General features: G+C 35.9%; 1 protein-coding gene across 7 annotated transcripts; it reads left to right on the top strand.

Moving 5' to 3' along the window:
- The first annotated feature begins 1015 nt into the window (after positions 1–1015).
- Positions 1016–21313, top strand: LOC103705006 (alpha-L-arabinofuranosidase 1-like). 7 transcript variants are annotated; one of them, XR_005514332.3, is made up of 19 exons: positions 1016–1396; positions 2084–2298; positions 3200–3254; positions 4437–4648; positions 5052–5173; positions 5259–5412; positions 7595–7664; positions 9981–10126; positions 10231–10276; positions 10364–10416; positions 14732–14876; positions 17821–17939; positions 18073–18144; positions 18271–18374; positions 19112–19168; positions 19309–19372; positions 19482–19680; positions 20344–20487; positions 20984–21313. XR_005514332.3 is itself a non-coding variant. In XM_088710869.2 (19 exons), the coding sequence occupies exons 2-19, from the start codon at positions 2122–2124 to the stop codon at positions 21104–21106; spliced, it is 2088 nt and encodes a 695-aa protein (XP_088566995.2). In that variant the 5' UTR covers positions 1016–1396; positions 2084–2121; the 3' UTR covers positions 21107–21313. The 7 variants fall into 7 exon arrangements, 5 of the variants coding, with proteins under 5 accessions (XP_088566995.2, XP_088566994.2, XP_008786787.3 ...); XR_015973202.2 differs by having other exon boundaries at positions 5004–5173; XM_088710869.2 differs by having other exon boundaries at positions 19283–19372.
- Positions 21314–23120: the final 1807 nt, after the last annotated feature.

The following is a 23120-nucleotide window of genomic DNA, read 5'->3' as shown; positions in this document are numbered from 1 at the left end:
CATGCATCATCATCGGAGGCCGTTTGACCCCCTAAATAATTTGCCGAAGTTGGGACTTCGACACAGTTTTTTCGTAGTGCCGGAAAAATTTGTCAAAATCCGATTCTTCTTCTTTTAACCACCTCTACAACCCTTATCCGACCCCTCTAGACTATATCCACCCTTTGTATAGCCTAATGTCATCAAAAGACTAGATAGGGATGGATATTTACCTTTTTCTTTTTGGAAATCGAGGTCCTTGCGTAGAGGGGAAGGAGATCTACGTTTTTTCCTTCAGCTGGAAGTGCAACCGGGATCCCTTTCCTCCTTGAATCCCCTTCCTCTTCTTCTTTCTTCTTCTTCTTCTTCTCTTTTTCTTTCTTTCTTTCCTCTGTTTCACGCCTGAGAACCCCCTCCCTCTTTCTCTCGGTTTCACCAGCTCAAACCCTCCAATTAAATCACATCAAAACACTATTCACCCTTTGTTTAATATTATTAAATTCCCATTTTGCCCCTAACACTTCAACATATCTACCGTTATGCCATTAACTTTTGATTCCTTCCAATTTTACCCTTACCACTTCAATGCATCTACAACTATGCCATTATCTTTTGATTCCTTCCAATTTTACCCCTTATATCAATTTTAAAGGACTATTCTATCCCTTTTTATATATAAAAAAAAAAAAAATTTGGGGTTATTACATATCATCTCTATAATTATTCTTTTTAATTATCAAAATAATATTCAAAATATATTATTCTTAGGTATTATATCATCGGTGATGCAAAGAACTACCATATGAGCCTCGCATTGGTCTAAAATTTATTTACTTGCCAACTTTGACCTTTGAATCAGTGATAACCATAGAAAATTACACTTTATTTACTGTATTAATGGGAAAAATCATACTCATATCATCAAAAATAAAAAAAAAACCCCAAAACTCTTGGAGGAACTGCAAAGAGACAAATAGGAGCAATTTATGTTAACATACAGTTTCGTATAGAAGACAGCAACACCAAACTGTTTTTCAAATAACTCCGGCGGTAAGAAAAGTTATTGGAAAAGCCAAATGCGCCTGGCTCGGCATCACCAAGCCTTGCAAGCAACGAAACAGGGAGCGTGGAAGTTTGCGTGCCGATCGTCGCGTCCGCCTGTCCGATCCGATCGTACTGTTCAGATATCGCCGATCGGGATGAGAGCGCCTCCACGACACCCGTCGTCTTCTGGCCTCCATGACCGTGGCACGATTTCCGCTGACATCCCTTCAAGCAATCACTCTCCTTCCCCAATTGCCTACTTAAACCCTACAACCCCCCCTTGGATCCTCCGTGCTCTCGATCCCACCCTCACCCCTTCTACTCTGATTTCTTGGCTCATAGATTGTTTGTTCGCTCTGCTGGTCGGGAATCGGTAAAAGATTCCGTCTTTGTTGCCAATCAGTTTGAATTTCGGCATTCTATTCGATAATATGTGTGAATGAGCGCTTAAAGATGTCTCCTTTATGTTCTTTAACTTTTAGTCTTTTGAAAGTTATAATTAGTTGATTTTTAGTGTTCTTGAAGCGAGTTATGGTGCTTTGATTGCGGGTTTAGTGGCTTTATTGCGAGACAGCACTTAAAAAGATGCAAGATTTATGAGTACTTTGATGCTCTGACTGCGCCTTTTCTCCTCTCAACTTGAATTCTTATGGAAAAAATTGAATCTTGAAATCGTTTTTTCAGTATTTTTAGGTTCATTCATTGTTATGCATTAGTAGCTCCTCGCACCATCGATGGAAAGGGAAACTAATATCTTTTTGTTATTATTTATTTTTGTTGTTTCTTAACATGCAACTGCACTTAGAGTTACAATGCTGTCAAATTACTATATCGCACTTTATAATTGAGCTAGGGTTGAAGTATTGCTCTTCCATCTTTTATAATATAATATATAATATCTTTATCATTGATTCAAGAAGTACCATTTGAGGTGTTCAGTCGTAATTGTTGTGCATTTCCTTGCAGCCATTTCCATATCTGGTGCCTCTTAGGCTTTTTGGTATTTTCCTCCTCATCCTACTACCTTGTTGATTGCTCTTGTATTTGATACTTTTTGTAGCTGCATCAGTCTCTGGGATTGGAGGGGGTGAGAACACAATGGGTCATCAAGCAGCATCTTCCACTGCCGTGACTTATGCTCTGCTTCTGCTTTGTGCTATTCATCATTGCTTTGCTTATGAATTGAAGGCAAACCGGACTGCACTCCTGTCAGTTGATGCTTCACCAGAATCGGGCCACGAGACTCCGGACACTCTGTTTGGTATTTTTTTTGAGGTAAGCAATACACTTGCATACATGTTCCATCCAGTAGGATCGCTGATTGGGCTTCGCTCCACTGAAATATCCATGTGGCATTTTTAGCTGCATCCACCTTATGGAGTGAAGAATGGCTTTCAGCTGGCTGCCAAAATCTGAAAAATTGCATTCTAGCATTTTAAGGTTATAATTTAACAGGAAATAATGTTGAGAAAACTGAATTTATTTAATCCAGTTTAATCTCACTGTATCCTTTCGCTGCCATTTTTTGAGTTCTTTTCCTTGGATAGGACCATCTTCGTGGTGGTCAGTGATCTTGGATTGAAATTGTTGCTTCTGACTTGACTCCTAACACCAATTAAAAGGATCTTTATGCCACTTTTACTGGACTTCTACTTCTCATATATGTCATTTTCTTATTTTGAAAGTGAATTCAAAAGCATTTGATTACATGTAACCCTGCATTTTTCTTCCTGTTTGATCCTGAGGTGCATTTCAAATTCGCAATCTATAAAGAATATGCTGTAATAGCATTTTTAACTTTGTTGGCTGTCTTTTTGGTGAAAAGGTTTTCTAATTATGCCAGCAAACATGCAATATGCTCCATGTAAGTTGATTTGTAACTACTTATTGTAACTATAGCTTCCCTGGCTTTAGATTTTGGTCACTTCACCTATTCCTATTATCTGTAGTCTGTACACTTCTGGTCCATCTTGATATTGCGACGAGCACCTGAGTTAAAGTTATAGGAAACAATATTTGGTTCATTAAACTTGAAGCTAATTTCTAACCTATAAGCCAATACAAACAATTTTGGGTGCTAAAATCGGGTATCTTGTTCTACGGCATAAAAAAGCTAGGGTTATATGTTTATTTTGTTGATTCACTGTGTAATGATCACCATGTGCACAAATTGTAGGAGATCAACCATGCAGGAGCTGGTGGATTATGGGCAGAACTTGTAAGCAATAGAGGTAAGTTGCTATACAAAGTTGTAGTTGAGATACCAATATTTATCATGCTTTCATGGACATAAAATGGCTAGATATTGTTGGCAACTGTATTACTGTCATGTGTAACATTATTACTACCATGGCCACCACCAAAATCATCATTATTTGATGGCGGGTTTTTTCACAGTTTGCAGTGAACATAGTGAAAGGGTGGTTTCAATATGGATCTATGGCATTATTAGAAATATTATAGCCATAGTTTCATCGCATGCTAGTAATGTGATTAAGCAATTCTTGTCACATAGGTGTTCTAGATTCTATTTGCTGCAACCCACCTTTAGTACTCTTCTTGAGTCTCCTTGGCTGATAAGTTCATGGACTTGCTTAGGAGCCAATGCAGAATAGATCATATTGGGTCACACATCCATGTTCAATAATTTGGACCAGATTAATCCAATCTCATTATTGAAGTGGGTGGACTGAATCAAACCCAAGTTAAGTCATCCTGGACTTAACCAACCTACTGTGGATGTTTGAAAGTTGGCAGGTGTTTGATACGTGCATGTCAATAGGTGGCAACCCACATGCAATCAAGTGAACACCTATATTATCTTATGTTATTTTGTTTATTGTATCACATGCAATCACATTTCAATGTGAGGCCCAAAATGAAGTCTTTATCACTGTGTTACTTATATCACAACAATGAATCATCTTTACTATCTAATATTATTTTGTATCCATCTTTTTTTTTTTTTGCATTTCCTACTAATGCTCAATAGTAATGTTGCATGCAAGGAGGCCTATGAACAGCCTCAAAAGGAATGGATGATGGAGGTTAATTTAGATCGTTGATCATTCCAAGAAAAGCAATGTTCATATTTTGCAAGGATGGGATGATATTTAGGTCAAAGGGCCATCAATTAGGACTAGATAACCGAAATGACTGGGTGGAAAATGTGGATATAGTCATATGTAGGAATAAGGCAAATTCGTAAACTAACCAGAAATATTTGTGGTCAGGATCTTTTGTGTTATGGTTACATTTTAAGTTGAAGATTTTCATATGATATATTTCTTCAAGAATTCTTATCTGAATAGGACTTTTAGCTAACAAGAAAGAAACCACATTGATACATGTTTAATTGGTTCTTGATGCATTACTTGCTCACTTCTGCATTGCTTACGAAATCTCTTTTCCAGGTTTTGAAGCTGGAGGCACCAACACTCCTTCAAACATCAATCCGTGGTCCATAATTGGGAATGAATCTTTCATATATGTGTCAACTGACACCACATCTTGTTTCGAACGTAATAAGGTTGCACTTAGGATGGATGTACTATGTGACAGTGAGGGATCCGTTATCTGTCCACCTGATGGTGTTGGCATATATAACCCTGGGTATTGGGGCATGGTATGTGCTTATGGTAGCTGCAATGCTATAACAACAATGCTATTGATTCTCTGTGAAACTAACACTAAAAAAAAAAATGTATTTTGAGTTTTATAAATATTGAGTAGTCTTTTTGGACACACAAGGGATCAGCAGTTCACGTGGCAGATGCCTTTCATATTTAACTGAGCATTTTATGTTTATATCGTTGCTACCATTTTAATCACTACAGCATGTCCTTGTCACCATAGCTTTCTTGATTTGTGCTTGTTGTTATTATGATGTGCGGATGTCTCAGTTGGTCATTTTTATTTGATCTTAAGTAACTAGGTTTTGCTTGGCACCCTAATTTTCTTATTTTTCAACCTGTGCCTAGATTCTTTTTCCATTCAGTTTATATCTCTTCGTTGTTATGATGCTCCAGAATATAGAACAAGGGAAGACCTATAAAGTGATATTGCATGTTAGATCATCTGAAGCAGTTAATATTTCTGTCTCACTGACAAGTTCGGATGGATTGCAAAAACTGGCTTCTACCAATATGCTGTAAGCATCTTTTGTATACTTGAACTATAATATTTCTGTTGTTTGATGCCTTAATGTTAGGAATCAATTTTCATTCTTCCTGCAGAGCTGCTGCTTCAGATGTTTCAAACTGGACTAAGATGGAGTTTCAATTGCAATCTGAAGGAACTAATAGGAGCTCAAGACTTCAGTTGACAACTACCAACAAAGGTGTTATTTGGTTTGATCAAGTGTCAGTGATGCCCTTGGACACTTACAAGGTACATGTGGCATATTTGACTACGACTGTGTTAGTTTTGCATTTTAGCTGCTACAAGTACAAGAAGAAAAAGTGGAACAAGTCCTAATGGAGAGGGAGAAACTAGAAATAAAGATATAAGAAGAATAAGAAAGCAAAGAAGAATCCATTCACTATATCATATTTCTAACAAATCAAAATCTTAAAACCTTTATATGGGGGGCACAAATCTACCAAACTTGTGTAATAAAACTCTACTAAGTTGCATGCCCATAAGATTTAGAGGAACTTCCATCTGATACCGTACTCCTGAAACATTGTAATTTGACAAATGCTTTGGATATTGAACTTGTAGGTCTAAAAAAATATTGCAAATTAGTTCACCAAGATCCGATAGTTATATGTCTAAAAATGTCTTATAAAGATCCGCAACATCAAAACCGGCACCCGTGCCAGTAGTCTGGTGGTACCGTGTCGTGCTGTGATGTTATGGCGCGTACCAACAAAAAAAAAAAAAAAAAAACGGGCGAGGGAGGGAGGGAGGGAGGGAGAGGGAGAGGGAGGAAGGGAGGGAGAGAGAGGGAGAGGGCGGCAGAGAGCGAGAGAGCCGGAGGGAGGGAGGAGAGAGGGCTTTCGTGGCCCTCTCTCCTCCGTGGTGCCGGCATAGGGGCTTTGGCCCTTTTTTTTTTTGAATTTTTTTTTAAAAGTGAAGTCAGCAGCCCTCCTCCCTCCACCTCTCTCTCTCTCTCCACCTCTCCCTCCCTTCCTCCCTCTTCCTCTCTCTCTCTCTCTCTCTTTTCCTCTCTTTCCTTCTCCCTCTCCCCCTCCTTCATTGGTTTCTCGAACTGAGGGACAGAACCGTGCTGTTTACACCTCTGATATGGCTTGGTATGCCCCCATGTTGGTCCCTCTCTTATGTAAGTATAGAGGTTCATTTTGTGTTGCATTTATTTTTTTTTTCTTAATTTTCTAGAGACGGAGAGGGACATCCATCCACACTATAATTACCTATGTCTGGATGCTTGGCCATGTACCACTTAGGACTCAATCCCAGAATCTCTAGTTGCAAAGTAGAGGGGCGTTGCCTTTGGGGCAATCCCTAGTTCACCAGAGTGTTGCATTTGATTATCATCTGTTTATCCTTAATTAGAATTTCCAACACCTGAAGACTTGCCCTCGAGTTTTATGATTTATTTTGCACTTCTTTTCATCTTGATTGTGGTCTAAAATTTCTGTAGAAAGAGATAAATTGTGCATAGGAATCTTCAATTAAACATAGGGACTCTGTAGCATTCTCATCATCTCTGTCCAATAGATTCACATGATACTTCTTCTTTTTACTGAAAGAAAAGTTGGTTCAACTGTGTCATGCTCATTCATTCCCTTTTAAGATAACAACACTCTCTCCAACATGAAGAGTTGTTATGGACGACATCACAAAAGTCAAAACACCTAATTTTTGTTTCTTATATGGAAATAGTAAGTCATTGATTTTACAAAATAATTTGCTTGCAGTATGTTGTCCGTGCCTTTAATGTAGCGAGGATTTTTGGCTCTAGCTGTAGGATATGTCTTCCCACCTCTCAGTTGAAACACTCTTGCTGTTTCTATGTAAATGATCATGATATACTAGAGGTTACCCACCATTATATATAACCTCTTATTATACACAATATGGACTCAGTCGTTCACTCTATTCATTCAATAAAACAAGGATGCATGTCAATTTCATACTTTTATTCCTAATATGTTATAGCTATGGTTGTCGCTGTCTATACAATAGCAGCAATATATAGAAGCTCATATATCCTTATAGAGCTTCTGTCTATATAACAACAACCATAAAAAGTAACAATATGATTTTTGCACACAAACACAAACACCCTTATGTACTTTCTTTTAGTTTACTTCTGGACAGGCTTGGTTCATTGTCTGCTGTTGTGTTAGAATGATAATATCTGCCTGGTGCATGTATGCATGTCTGAGATTCACATGGAATTAAGTTTCAGCTCTTAAACATGAGGGGATATCGCCTTTCTTAAGTGTAATATTCATGAACTGTCGCCATTCTCATATAACTTTTTGTCGTACGTATTTTAAGTGTAGACTTGGTTGAGTTAAAGTGGACAGGATGTGATAGTTTCAAGTTTGTATATTATATATGGATTTACTATATGTTATCTGGTGATTTGCCAATAATACAGGGACATGGTTTCCGTAAGGAACTCGCCTCCATGCTTGCAGACTTGAAACCTCGGTTTATGAGATTTCCTGGTATGATTTGGTTTTTATTTCTCATTACTAGTAATAAATTATGAACAGAACCAGCCATGAATATATTCAATTTACCAAAAGAATGTTTTTCTCTTAAGTTTGTTTTGAATGTTTTTCTTTAGGTTTGTGATGACAACTAGCATAATGAAGATGCTAGAACACCTGGCTTCATATGGTTGTACATCACTCTTGAAAGAAACAATGCTGCTGCAGTTCATATATATGTTCTAACTAGTGAAAGGAACTTAGATTAGAGAGCTTAATTTATTTATTGATATAACCTGTTTCAACTTTGATTGTGAAAATCTGCTAGAATATTTATTGATCCATGAAGCATTTGTTGATTATAATCTTGAGATAAAAATATACCTTGACAAACGAGCAAGCTGTCTTTATCCATACTATGATGAGGAGTTATTACGGCATTTATATTCACTTGACTTGCTTCTGCATCAGAGAGTTAATTGCCAACCGATGCCAGTTCATGCCACCTAGCATGTGTTTTTCTGGGTCAATGCTGGCACTAGGCACAGGGTCAGTATCAAGTATCGGTTAGACCACTTGGCATCAGCCTGTATCAAAAGTCAAACTAGCATGGTTCAATACGAATTGCTACCATGTGGTACAGACTACAGAGTCTAGGGCCCACTTATCTTGTTTCTTGTTCGACACCATTTGAAGAGTTGGAGGTAGTTCATGGTTGGGATAAAACTAGGGATGGCAGGCTAACAGACCGTATTTACATGAATATCATTTAAGTAAATGTCCTCTTGTTTTCTTTCTTAATTTTTATTTACTTAAGATATTACCTTTAAATAACGTACTAACCCCCTCCCCCAAATTGGAGTTTGAGAAGAATAGTTTAAATTAAGACTCCCTTAATATAAGAAGGTAAACTTTCCAATTCAAGAACAAACTCCAGATTTTCAAGGTTGGATCAGAATAGTTGCTTTTATTATGTCTTAACATAGTTATGACCCAAAGGTCCAGTAAGAAAGGTCTTATATCTCAATCTCTGTTTTTCTTTCTGGTGATGTTAATTAGCGGACAATGCTTCAATAAGCATACATGCCTAATTCTTTGCAATCTTACTCTCCAAAAGTTTTTTTGCATCCAAATTTTATGAATGATTATTGTTTTTTTAATATATGATTGTCATTAGGTTAACACTAATGCATTATCAGGAGTTTATATTAGCTTAGGAAACACACTGCATAGTATTCAACATGCATAAAACCACGTTATTGACTTTCTGACACTGTTTTGGGGTTTGGAATATTTGTTTAATTCATGAAAGAACTCTTAATTGCACGAGGAGGCAATATATATTATCAATCTCTGAAAGAAAAATTGAATTTGCTGATGCTATTTTTAGCATGCTTATGCCCAGAGCTTGCTGACCAATGCACTATGTTGGTGTCACGTGCAGTGGGTTTTGTGCCAGCAGCACTTAATTCCTTGCTTTGCACCTTGGACTCACACTGCACTTCAAATGAAAAAAGTGGACATGCATCTGAGTCACTGGACTACAAATGCAAACCAGTTCATAAAATCAAAATAATGAAGAAAGCATAGAATGTCTTTAAGCCTCATCAATGATGTTAATACATTCTTTGTTTATCTCATGCACAAGTTAGGATTCTGGATGGCCTGAATAGGTATTCTCACATTGGTGACTAACATGCCATCTTCATCGCTCCTGCAATTTTCCTTTTCTAGGCATCATGTCAAATCTTTTATCATTGTCGGAGAAATTTGATGCAATGCACTTGCAGATGGTAGTACTTTGGAAGCAAGCAAGTGGAAGATCAGATGCCTGGCTAACCCAACTTGAGTTTCATCCATGGATTTATGCTTGTTCTCTTGTAATATCAATTGTTAAGATGATCTAGTTGAAGCATCTTAATGCACTAAGCTTGACTACAAGTCTACAAGTGCATGAAATATTGGTACTTGGTAGTGGTGGTTCTCTTGTTGTGTTTGGCTGCTGCAGTTGTATGCTTGACTTACATATATCATACTTGCCTCTGACTTCTTAAGTTGTATCCATAATTATCGGATTCTGACTCTTTAAATCAGGAATTGAGCCTACTATTTTCTAGGTTATCTTTGTTATTTTCTTCTTCAATTTATTGTCATCCTATACTTAAAGTTGCTGCTTGATTATTTAATTGCCACTTTATGATATATGACAAATCCTTTTTTCAGGGTAACTTTCAGAGATCTGTACTTTTCTAAATATTTGTTGCTTCTTATTTATAGCATGAACAATTTTATGGAAAATCTTACATGGTTAGAATTTCTCTATTGTTCTAGGAGGTACTTTTGTTGAAGGTATTTGGCTAAGAAATGCATTCCGATGGAAATCAACAATTGGACCATGGGAAGAGAGGCCTGGGCACTTTGGTGATGTTTGGCAGTACTGGACTGATGATGGGCTTGGATACTTTGAGCTTCTTCAGGTAGATATTTGATGGTTACTTAAGAATTCTGGTTAGGGCTAGGAAGATTTTTGATATGTCTACCTTTAGGAAGGCTACTTAGATCTTTTGATGATCCACTGCAGCTTGCGGAAGATCTAGGTGCCTCCCCAGTTTGGGTGATTAACAATGGTATTAGCATCTGCTTGGTGAAACTAAGAGCTTGATGGCAATGACTTCCACTCTTATTTGCTTGCTTTGATTTCTTTAATATTCCAGGAATTAGTCGCAATGATGAAGTTGATACCAGTGACATCTTACCTTTTGTTCAGGCATGTATTGAAATTTCTACTTTATCTTTTTTATAACCATTCATGGTATCAATTAGTCATTACTAATTGTTACACCAAGTTATTTAAATTAAGTTTTGAATCATAATAGTATGTGTTTTACTGATAATATCTGCTATATATTTAACTGGGATTATTTTGTCACTAGTTGTGAAGCTGTGATGCTGTGAAACTTGCATGATCTGGAGAGAGATAGACATATGGAACTTTACACACACACACACACACACACACACACATATATATACTTATATATACATATATATATATACTTACACACACACACACATATAATGTGCTTATATATCTGCCTCAAATCTTAGATAAGCATCACATGCTTCTAATATTTTTTATATTATATAATTTCAATGCTTTTGTTGTGTTGATCTCTTTAACTGCTTTTTTTTTCTGCAACCAATTGTAATTAATTAAACTGTCACTCTCATATAGCATTTCTCTAGTAGCATCACCATAGTTGTACTTTTGTAACTTAGATTGAGAAGAACTGTGATAATGCCGCATGGGGGGAAGGCTGTGTAAATGTGACCCTCCCCAGAGGCTCCTGCAATGGCAGGAGCCTCGTCCATTGGACCACTCCTTTTTTTTATTGAGAAGTACTGTGATACTGCCTAAGATCTAAAATAGATTCTCCTTTCATGAGGTGGATCTACTTTACTTCTATCAATAGATAATCTGCATCCATGTTTAGTAAATTTAATTTTTTCTAAATTCACAATCTTACAGTCCCCATTAAAGTTTCTTAGTTTTGTTTGGCCTTTATTCCTTATAATGAAAATTGGAAGTGAAATAGGATGGAGAGCTGTTCATGCTCAGTATGTATGAATTCAAAGAGAGGTGAGTACTTAAGATAAAATTGTTGAGGAAGTTTAAACAACAAATGATACAAAATCCTGTGAAAGAGAAATGCGGAAGGCCTTGAATGGTCAAAAAAATAACATGGATGAATAATTGCACCAACAGGAGAAAGGCCACAACGGTAAGTTACTTACACAGGAGATTAGATGGTATCAAATCACAGATAACTCTTATTCTCATGTTTTTTCCAAGGTGAATGAATTTTGCAAATCTGGGTGAGATCTTAGTGCGTGCATAGGAGGTAGAAGGACAAAACATGTATATCTCAAGATGTTAACGAAGATATTAAGATGCTTATAACCAAAAGAAACAAGGAGCATAAGCATTTTGAAGCATGTGGCAATTTGTTGTTTTGTTCTTTTGTAAGGGACTCATGCTTGTAAATTTAAGGAAGTAACTGATTGATAAGGAATCTTGAGAGAACATAATCTCATGAATTTATGATGTCATTTGTGCAAAATTTCTTCTTAGGTTTGTCAGGTTAACATGATTTTCCAATTTGGTAAAGTTACAGCTTAACATTAGATTGATGATACATAAGATAAGTTAAAGTGAGCTAAAAGAAAATTCATCACCTAAATGTAATAACATACCCCTTATATAGGAGGAAACCAAATTGAGCTTGATAATGCATACAATCAAAAAGAGTAGATGATTTGTTTCATTAGAGGATTTGCTTAATTGCTAGCACTCCTTTGCAAGTTAGCTATTTTAGGCTATATGGAAAAGACTAAATGGGGGCATACAGTTGGAAGCTTTAAGCTGAAAATGGTCAAACAGGACCTTCGAGAATGCACATATATCGTCAGTTGTGGAAAACAGTCCTCAAGGCCACTCAAGTTTACTTACAGTATCATTAAGAGAAAATTTAGACAGCATGACAGCGATAATACGAACAACAGGTAGTAAAAAGGCTCTAGCATGAAGGATAACTGTAGCATTGTCTTGATAGCCTTGAATTGCTCTCAATAGTCAATAGTCAACTCACACTAGTGAGGAGCAAAGTTGTTAGGATTGGGATTGAATTATGAATCATAGTGGGACAAAGATTTGACCAGACCATGGATTGTGTCATAGATTGTAAGGCTTTTTTTAATTATTTGAGACATACATAAGAAATATAAATGGTGAAAATGAAATAATAATAAAGTAGATGATAAAAAAGGGGGTCCAATGCATAAGGCTCCCACCATTATAGGGTCTAGGAAGGTTAGATATAGTAAAAAGGCTTTAGCATGAAGGATAACTGTAGTATTGTCTTGATAGCATTGAATTCCTCTCAATAGTCAATAGTCAACTCACATTAGTGAGGAGGAAAGTTGTTAGGATTGGGATTGAATTGTGAATCATAGAGGGGCAAAGATTTGATCAGATCACGGATTGTATCAAAGATTGTAAGGCTTTTTTTATTATTTGAGACATATATAAGAAAAATAAATGGTGAAAATGAATTAATAATAAAGTAGATGAAAAAAGGGTGGTCCAATGCATAACGCTCCCACCATTACAGGGTCTAGGGAGGTTCAGATGTATGCAGTCTTAGCCCTGCGCGTAGAGAGGCTATTTCTGTGTTTCGAACCCATAACCTCTAGGTCATGATGGAGCAACCTTACCATTGCCATGGCTCACCCTTAAAGAGCATCCTAGCACATACATATAGGAAGTCTAGATTCCACAATTGTTAGTGTGTACATAGTTATTTTAAATAAACAAACGTCTTGTCCAATTATTCAAGATAATCATATGCTACCTATCAATTCAATAATCAATTTTGATATAATTCCTATTACAAAAATAGATTTTAACAAATGGTTGTAGAAAGTGAAACTTGGCCTTTTAACTTTAATTCCATGAATTTTTTTCCTTTATTTTTTGAAGTTAAAACGCCTAGTGGACTTGCCGTTTTAAATGCTTCAGGCTTGTTAGTAGTAAATAAATGATTCTAGAGGCCATAAAGTCCAATTAATTTTTGAAAATGGACTTCTATATGATTTAATATGTAACAACATAATCAAGTTGGATCTTGTGTTGGAAGAAATTGTATGATCCATAATATGGAACTAGACCATGACCCTAGATGAAACTGAACCAGGTATGAGATCTTGATGATTTAGGGCCATTTTGACCTTGATTGTAAGATCCAGATTGTTGACAGAATGTCAACCTCATGTCATTGATACTTGTTAATGTAACCTTACTAAATGAAAATGCGAAAGTTTTCTCTAGATACTAGCCGTAGGAAACTTGCTAATCTCTACCACACCCATGTTGGAAATGTGAGTCTTGCTTTGAAAGCAGAAACATTTGGAGATTACTTTTCCAACAGTAATGGAGCATGCTCTTAAATGTAACGCTACATGTTTCTACTTGTAGATTCTTTGCTTCCCCTTGTTTTGATGATTGTATAGAATGCACATGCTCAAATGTCATAGTTCACTATGAGAAAATCCTACATAAAACAAGAAAATAAATTGTTACCTGCCTTGCCTATCGGGAGCACTTAAATTAAATCGTCAGCTAAATAAGATAATTTATATCTTACTAAGGATCCATCTAATATCAATCTATCCACAAGCATAACCTCTAGTTAAATTTCAAATGTGTTTTATATTCAGCACTTACATGATATCCGCTAATGAGTGATCATGTTTGATCTAGAAAAATTTCTGTGTCTGTGCATGTGTTGATGAGAGAAGAAAGAATTAAGGTACAATGCTACCGATAAAACCCTCCTATAATTAGAACAAGGGTATTAACCAGAAAAAAAAAATTCAACACTTCTTATCATGATGTACCCTGTATGGACCAAAATTCAGACGGATGAAATACTTCACTCAGTAAATTAAATAAAACTTATCTTGACATTGATAATTTTCAAGCTTGTAGCCACTCGTCCCATAGCAAGAAAGGTTCCCTTTTTATTTCCAGAAATTTTAATGTTGTAGGTCATGATCATTAACATGGATCCTTAAATTTAGAAGACTATGGCTAGCCTTGTATATTGAACCATTGAATTGTGAGCTCAAATCCTATCACTAGGATAGTAGAGTCCTCCCTTCCCCCCTGCCCCACTTTCATCTAGATTTTTGTCTGTGCGCCATGCATATGCACATAGTGCTTGTCTGCAATTGTGTGCATGTGCGCACACGCATGCATGCCACAATGTCTATTGCCTGGGCTTTAGGTTTAGGGTATGGCATATTTTACCTTAATCATAGTTTGACTAATAGGTAACTGCCAGAGAAAATTTTGCATTTATTCTTTGACTTCTTTTTTTAGTATATAAATAGTAATTTGATTTCTTGTGCCTGTTACGTTTCTCATGCATGGAATGGTTCATGATTTTGTCCCATACGAACTGGTATGAGTCATCAAACTTCTGTTTGATGCAATTCCTTCTTATGATTTTCCTTTTGTACAGGAAATTCTTGATAGTATTGAGTTTGCTAGAGGAAGTCCTAACTCAACATGGGGCTCTGCTCGAGCAGCAATGGGACACACAGAACCTTTTCAATTGAATTATGTTGCAATTGGAAATGAAGATTGTGGACTGAAATATTATCGAGGTGTGTTTTTCAGTTGTATAATTTAAAGCGGGTTCTGTTAATGTGTTTTTTTTTAATTATCTCATCAGATATAGACTTCTGTCTTCATTGAAGATTTTATAAGTATTAGTGACATATTGCTAACATATTTTTCTCCTGAAGTAAACGATTTCTGGAGATTTACTGGATCTGGAATATATTGGTATAAGTGGTTGAAACTAATTAATCCTGCAATTGTATTATGCTATCAATATATAAAATTAAACCTAAAAGTACAAGAGCATGTACTGTTGCAAGACTCAAGATTATTATTTTGCTTAATAGATAGCTGTTGCTGAATTATTAGAATAGATGTTGATGTAACTATCTCTAACTGTGTGTCACTCTTTTGCTCAGACTGTAGCTATGAATATGTAGCAATGCAGGTCTGCGTGTAGCATTCACTTCAGCAGTCAAGTTTCCTACCCTACTTATATTTGCCTTGGTTTATAGTAGTGACTACTTCCATTTCTTTATTGTTTAGCTTGTGTGACATTCAATGGAAAAATCATGATCCATAAAATATATCATCAGTACTTGAAGTCGTTACTTTTGCTTAATATTATTGGTACGTGACGGTAAAACAGAGTAGAAGGGTTTCAATTTGACAACTTAATCTTACTATTTATGCATTCTACATCTAGTTGAATTTATTAAAGGAAAGAAGATGGTCCAATTGATAATATTTTAATTTTGCAATATACTCCTGATAAGGGGTTATTTGTCATGATTACAGTAGGTCTGCAATCTAATCAATCTTCACTAGAAAACTAAGGTATAAAAGAGAATCACCCCCCATCCTCGTCTTCTTGGCACGCTTCCCCAAGGTCATGAATCAGTAGCTATCCGTCCGCATCTGGTGGCTGCAGTGGTTGAGCTCGATCTGATCTGAATGTTAAGTTAACAATCTACTTGTGCAGATGAATCATAATCCTAGAATCAGACGCATCACACATGCAACTACCTCATCCATCCATCTCTCTCCTTCAAAAAAAAAAAAAAAAGGGGACTTGTGAATTATTTCCAACTTATATGAAATATAATGGACAGGTCATGTTTCCCAAATACAGGGGGATGAGTTCTGTTAGTTGTGAGTAAATACTGGAAGAAGCACAAGCCAAGTGGTGCAACAACTACCAAATTGGTTACATATACACAACCTGATTCTATCCAAAGAGAAGAAAATAAAACTTCTTCTATCCTCTTCTCAACAATCAATACTTGAAAAGTATGCAGATTGGCTAGTTTTCGCTTTAAAGGACAAGCGTGGATGAATCTGGCTTTACACCAACTGATTATAAGATGAATCCTTGGCTAATTACTGGTACATTGCTTATGTTACTTTAATATGAGCAGCATCTGAAAGAAAATCAAATAATGTCCCTCATACCAAATATTGGTACTAATAGGTTGCTATCAAATTGATCCAAAGAAAAGATAAGTTGCAGTACCATTTTTCTGATCCTGCAATTAAATGTCAAGACAATCAAGCATGCACGCCGAAACAAGTCCAGGCGACTAGAATAAATTCAAGTGCCTAATGGGCTAGCTAAACTAGAGTGGGATGTGGTGGGAAGACATTGTCATACTCGTAGTATATATTTTGTCATTATACCAACTGTTAGTCATCTTTAATCATCTTGGTCTCAGGATGATCATGTTTGAAAATATTTCATGCCTGATGTATACAAGACTTGGTTTTCCAATTTGTGAACAAAATATGACTACTGGGATATTAGTCAAAGTTCAGGAGAACATAGTGGAGAATTTTAGTTGTATGTGTCTACCCCGCCCAAAGGACTGGGCGGGCTTCCGGGAATTCCTATCATAGTTCCAAGATAAAGATGAGGACTTGAGACCCAAAAACTTGAAAAAACTCATAATATGATCTGCAGGATAGACAGAGAAACAGGATGTCTGTTAAATGATACTCACAGACAAATAAAAACAGAGGTTCTTTATTATTGACATTTTGTATTAGTAGAAACAAAACCAATAGTTTTCAGTAGCATGTCACAAGGTCTTTATGTCTTCAGATCATTTTTCCAGCTGTTTTGTGATTTAAAATGGATGACTACACATTATTATTCTAATCATATTCCATGAGCTGATATACGGTTTCTGACTACTTCAGGTTGCAGTGTTCTTGTTAATGCAACAAATCATATATGTTTATGATTCTTCTCTCTGTATTCTACTTTTATCACAAATTCTTGTACTAGATATCTGTCTTCTTCACTTGTAACACTTAGACATGCTGCTTCATTATGTTGATATTATTCATCATAACCTGCTTCATAATACTAACCAGCAAAGAGAAATGAACTGTGCTACTTTGTGAAGCTACCTAAAGATCAAAGGTTTTTATCTTACCATTCCAAATCTAACTGCATCAATGCATAACAAAAAATACATGCATCCACATCTTGTCCTGATTTTGGAGTAATGCTGACTCATATTCTCAAAACTTATATATTTTTACAACTTTACCATTGTCTTCATTTTATCTTCTTTTTTTTTTTATGGGTCTTGGGATATACTGCATCAATTTATCCTTTTGTCTGCTATTTTATCAACCTACATGGTTTATGAAGGTCAAGAAAATGGATTGTTGGTGCTTACATTTAAAGTTTTCCCAAACAAGAAAACCATTAAAGACAATTACTTTATATCAATTATTAAAGAAAAATCAGTGATACCTCAAAATTTCATAGGTATGGATGTGGATTTGATGTTCATGACTAGTACTATGCTTTCATTTTATTAACATAAAAGTTAGGTTGTGATATAATTCACTGCAGATATTATTTCAGTGTTGTAGTTGGGATGAGAGTCTCTGTTACAGTTTGTATTATTATACTAAATGGTTCATGGACAATAAGATCAAATAGATAGCTGACAATTGTCCTGATTCATTATTGGATAGGAAACTACCTCAAGTTTTACTATGCAATAAAAGCTGCCTATCCAGACATTAATGTTATTTCGAATTGCGATGGGTCATCTAGACAATTGGATCATCCTGCTGACTTATACGACTTTCATGTAAGAATACGTGAACAGTTTTTAATTTTTTATCATCAAATCATCTAGTTTCAGTTTGTTTATAGCATGATCTGTGTAATTGCTGCTAAGTCATGTAATTTGAAAGTCACTAATGATGTTGTTTCTTGGATAGATTTATACCTCTGCTAGCAATATGTTTTCATCGAATAGAAAATTTGACGGCACATCACGTACTGGCCCCAAGGTATATGATGTTGAATTTCAAGACAGTTTTGATCTGAGTTATGTTCAATATCTTTTGAGTCATCACATATTGCTGTAGATGAACAAAAATAGGTGTGTATATTAATCTTTTTTTGATGCAATCCAGGCTTTTGTTAGTGAGTATGCTGTGACTGGGTCAGATGCTGGCACAGGAAGCCTTTTAGCTGCATTAGCAGAAGCTGGATTCCTCATTGGGTTGGAAAGAAATAGGTTTGTTTATCCATCCCCCCATGTGCTTCCATGTACCTAAAGTTTATTTGTAAGAATGCATCACAAGGTGTCAACTTCCTCCTTGTGACATTTTTTCTGGTCCAGTTAACTTTCTATCAAGACATAATACCTGATATTCTGAAGATATTTTGATCAGTTGATGATGCATTTAAAAAGTTTAATCCACTTGTAAATGTATCTGACACATCAGGAACAGCTAAAACTTACAGTTCATGTAATAATAATTAACCTTATTTACTTGAGAAGACATTCTCAATTTCTTAAGAAACCCAAATCTTTACAGAGATGAGAAGTTAATTCTTTATTAATTTCTGATATCGAATTTACTCCATTAGTGGAAATGAATGATTTCCTATGTCTTTCACATGCTCATGTTATTTGCTTTTGGTGCATATCATTCAATAGAGCAAGCTTGTGTTCATAACGGTGAGTGGCAATGGTTTCCCAAGCATGATATCAAAGTTTGTTGGTTATGTGATAATGTGATGATTATGGAATATCCATGCAGGCTGTGTTAAAATGTGCTCCATTTTAACTTGTGAACAATGGGTACTAATGAAACATGCTTTTTACTATAACTGAACATCTGGTTGGTAATGCTACTATTCTTAGATATTACTGAATTTAAGCTTGTGAAGTGTGGACAATCAACAAAAGTTGCTCTTCACATACCATGGTGGTTGATAAGATGGCCTTTATTCTTGCTCCCCATGCAGTGATGTCGTTGAAATGGCAAGTTATGCACCACTTTTTGTGAATGCCAATGATCGCAGGTCAGTGTTTATATTTCTTTATATAGAGAGCTATTTTTCTCCTATAGTTACCTTGGGTTCATTTTATATATAATCATTAATTAAATTTCCCTGGTTGAGTGAATACTTGGTAAGTATTCATTTTGCTATATGGCATATAGATGGAAAAAGTGCATCCAATTGGAACTGGAACAAAATCCCTGTCCCTTTTCAGATTCAACTATGGTATCTTATTCAGTCAATAATCCTACTTGCATGCCCATACTCAGCTCCAGTCTGCACTCCTTTCTTTCTCTACAGAATTGTGGTTATGGTTTGTAATTACATTGCATAGGTGGAACCCAGACGCTATTGTTTTCAACTCATGGCAGCAGTATGGAACTCCTAGCTATTGGATGCAACACTTTTTCAAGGAATCAAGTGGTGCAACCCGTCATCCTACCACAATTCAAACCAATGCCTCCATTTCATTGGTTGCTTCTGCAATTACTTGGCAGAGTTTGGAAGACAACAGCAGTTACTTAAAAATAAAGGTCAATTTGATCTTTTCCTACTCTCTATGTAAAATTCTTGTTAACATTTCTAGGTTTCTTATTTCATTTTTTTTTAAATTTGATAGATGCCTCTAATGAATCAATTGGGATGGTGGTGATAATTTACCTACAGTTTCTATTAATATGCCCAAGTTATTTCTGTTGATCATCTATTGTTTAGGAAGGGAAGCAACACACAATCATCTTGTTCCTGCTTATACTGAGGGCTTGTTTGTCTGGAAGGTTGCTGAAAACCGTTTACTGCTTAGTTCAAATCAAAAGGAGTAGGCTGTTGAAGCTTCTAGGGTGTCCTACAGTACTTTGTGGATCCTATGTTAATATTATGCTCAAATCAATAAAATTTACTACCATTTATTTTTCAAAGGGAAAACGGAGCAAGGAAAAAAAATCCAACTTCTGCTGGACCTTTCAAATATTTTTTTAACTATTCTCACTTGAAATCAGTCATGAACCAACACATGCTGTATTGTTATTGAATCATCTCTCTCTCTCTCTCTCTCTCTCTCTCTCTCTCTCTGTCTCTCTGCGTGTCTGTCTATCCATGTATTGTGCCCCACACAAAGTCCAAAATCTTCACTCATTAGATTGCAAAGTATGCTAATCTACTTTTTAGTTTGATTCCTGATCCAAATTTTTGTGCAGATTGTCAACTTTGGGAATGATACTGTGAATCTTAATATCTCTGTGAGTGGATTACAAAATGCTCTCAACTCAGGTGGATCAACAAAAACCATACTTACATCCACTAATTTAAAGGATGAAAATTCCTTCACAGAACCAAATAAGGTACAGTGGCAAAATTTCTTTTCCCTCTGTATTCACCATGAATGCATCTTGCCAGGAAAAAAAGGAAAAAGATGTTAGCATAGATGCAAAAAAATGGACATATCGACAAATTTTTATGTAAATAAAGCATCAATGTATCAGTTTCATTGGGCTTGGTTGATTTTTTTTCCTCGTGCATATGCATATGTACAGTTTGGTCCTACACATCAGAGTGGACATGGGAGAATTTAACCATGCACTCCTTTGTATATTTTGTGGACCACCAGAAAGGGAACAAATTAAGGGGGAAAAGGCACTGAAAGTAAAAAAAGAGATCAAATGCACTAGAGGTTTCATGCAACAAATATTCAGTTTATCATTTCTCATGCATTTTTAGTCAGTTTTCACTGTTATACATGCTTAACTAATGTAGCTTATGTTTTGTCTGATTTTAAGCTTGGTGGGTTCCCTTAGCACAGTATGTTGTGTTTGTTGATCCGTTTGTTGAATAATGTAGGTGGTGCCAGTACAGACTTCATTACCTAATGCAGGAACACAGATGGATGTTGCAATTTCTCCACATTCTATCACCTCATTTGATTTATCACTTGCTCAGGCAGAGTACAGATCTGCAATATGAAATGACAGTAGAGGGGAAAAAAAGGAGATGAAGAGAGTGAAACGATTGAAAGAAAAATAAGGGTTGGCTTTGTATATATAGACTACTTGCATTGTGCAAGTCAGAGAGCCAACCGATTAATTTGGATCTGTAATTTAACCTATAATTATAGATAGCCTTATGCAAGTCTCCAGTATATCAATCTATTTTGTGCTTTTTCCTTGTGTACTTTATTATTTTTTCCCTTTTCAAAAGTTGAACTATTGATTTGGTTTATTGTCGATGGATTGTGTCAAAATAACTCAGCAGCTAAGTTCTAAGCTTAAACTGTTTGCTTGTTGAAACTTCATATATGACAGAGATGCTAAAGAATTGGATGCATCTCACTCTTTCATAAGCATATCAGCTACCTTACTCTTCAAAAGATTGTTAACATAGTCACTTTTCATGATGCAGTCTCTTTCATCTTCTATAAATTGTTCTTCTAGACTTCTAAAGATAGACAGAGAGCGTTGCTTTTTAACCATGGAACTACTGTAGGCTGTCATGTCCCCTTCATAATTGGTTTGCATCAGGCCTTTCATATGCTGTAGTCTGTATGGAGCTACATATGTTGTTTGATGCATGCGAGATAAATATGTATATATATATATATATATAAGAAACCAAGTAGATGAATAAATTACTGGTCTCCTCTGTCTAGGGACCTGGTGGTATGGATAGCTCTATGCTCTCTTTCAAAAGGATAATATATACTCTACTTACACACCAATAGAAAAATTTAAAACTAGTGCAGGTGTCCACCAAAATAACTTCAAATGATCAAATTAGTTGAAGTGTCTAGACTTCCTCATACTACTTAATGCAGCTTATAAAGAGAAGGGGAGAAATAAAAAGATTTCTTTGTTAGCAACTAGCTCGACTGGCTCATGCTCTTGGGCTCGGCATTCACTAGTACATAGCTAGATGAAGCTAAGCCCAATGAGCTACAACAATTAAGATCTGATTGAAATTAAGCTGGGCCAAGATGACAAATATTGGAGAGTTCTCTCATTCCTTTTTTCATTCATGATTTTTGGAATACTTCTTAAAGTTAAAAAAACCAATCAATGCTTACATCTAAATTAGTTTTAGTATTCACATACACCACGTATGAGATATGATATCTAATATGCTTATATATTATACAACAACAAATGGCCCAAGCTCAGACAAGGCCAATGTACATCTCTAGTTAAACTTAGTGGTCTGTTTAAGGTTGTCGATGGGTAAGTCCTGTGTTTAAGTCTTTGAAAATGTGTTAGATCTAATGAGTTAGTCCAAAGCAAGGTAAGATCACACTCATTGACAGAATTTATCGCTGGCAAAATGGCTTATGCTCCTCCAGCCTGCAAGCCATCCCCTACCTCTTGACATAGGGTCGGGCTGATCATTAGCTAAGAAAATTATTGGCTACATTAAAAGGCTATTTACAGTTGCCTCACCTGGCAGAAAGGCTTGTTGTTTGATCAACAGTGGAGAACAATACAGCCATCCAATCTATCAGCCTCGTTAACCTTGTGAAACCAACTTATCCACTTGTATATGCCATCACAACAAGGAAAATAACATACGTATGATTGTAGAAGATTGTCTAATTCCCATACATATGCTGAATATATTTTTTCAGTTGGTGCCAAACTCTTTTCCTTGTTTTAGCTAACCTTCTCCCATGAATTCGTTATCTACGACTACAGCACGATACAAGCATATATTATGCATTCGTAATCTTAAACAAGTATGAAAAAAGATAGGTTATACTTGTTCTTGCCATAGAGCATCTAAATGTACCGTTTGTAAGCAGAATTTTGTTCTCAAAGTGTAACAAGCCACAACCTCACCTAAAAAGGCTGGCTGGAAAGTATTATTTAGATTTCTCAGAGTGAACTGGGATAAATGGATTGATGAAAATGAATGGAATGGTATAGATGAGAGCTGATGTTGGTTCATTGCTCCTATTTCTATAATTATTCTGCTTCACCGACCTGTGATTTTT

Source organism: Phoenix dactylifera, chromosome 14 (assembly GCF_051530095.1).
Source record: "Phoenix dactylifera cultivar Ajwa chromosome 14, Ajwa_hap1_PhDact_Kaust_v1.1, whole genome shotgun sequence".
NCBI classification, from domain to species: domain Eukaryota; kingdom Viridiplantae; phylum Streptophyta; class Magnoliopsida; order Arecales; family Arecaceae; genus Phoenix; species Phoenix dactylifera.
The sequence above is the reverse complement of the archived record's forward strand: the minus strand, read 5'-3'. Positions and strand labels throughout refer to the sequence as shown.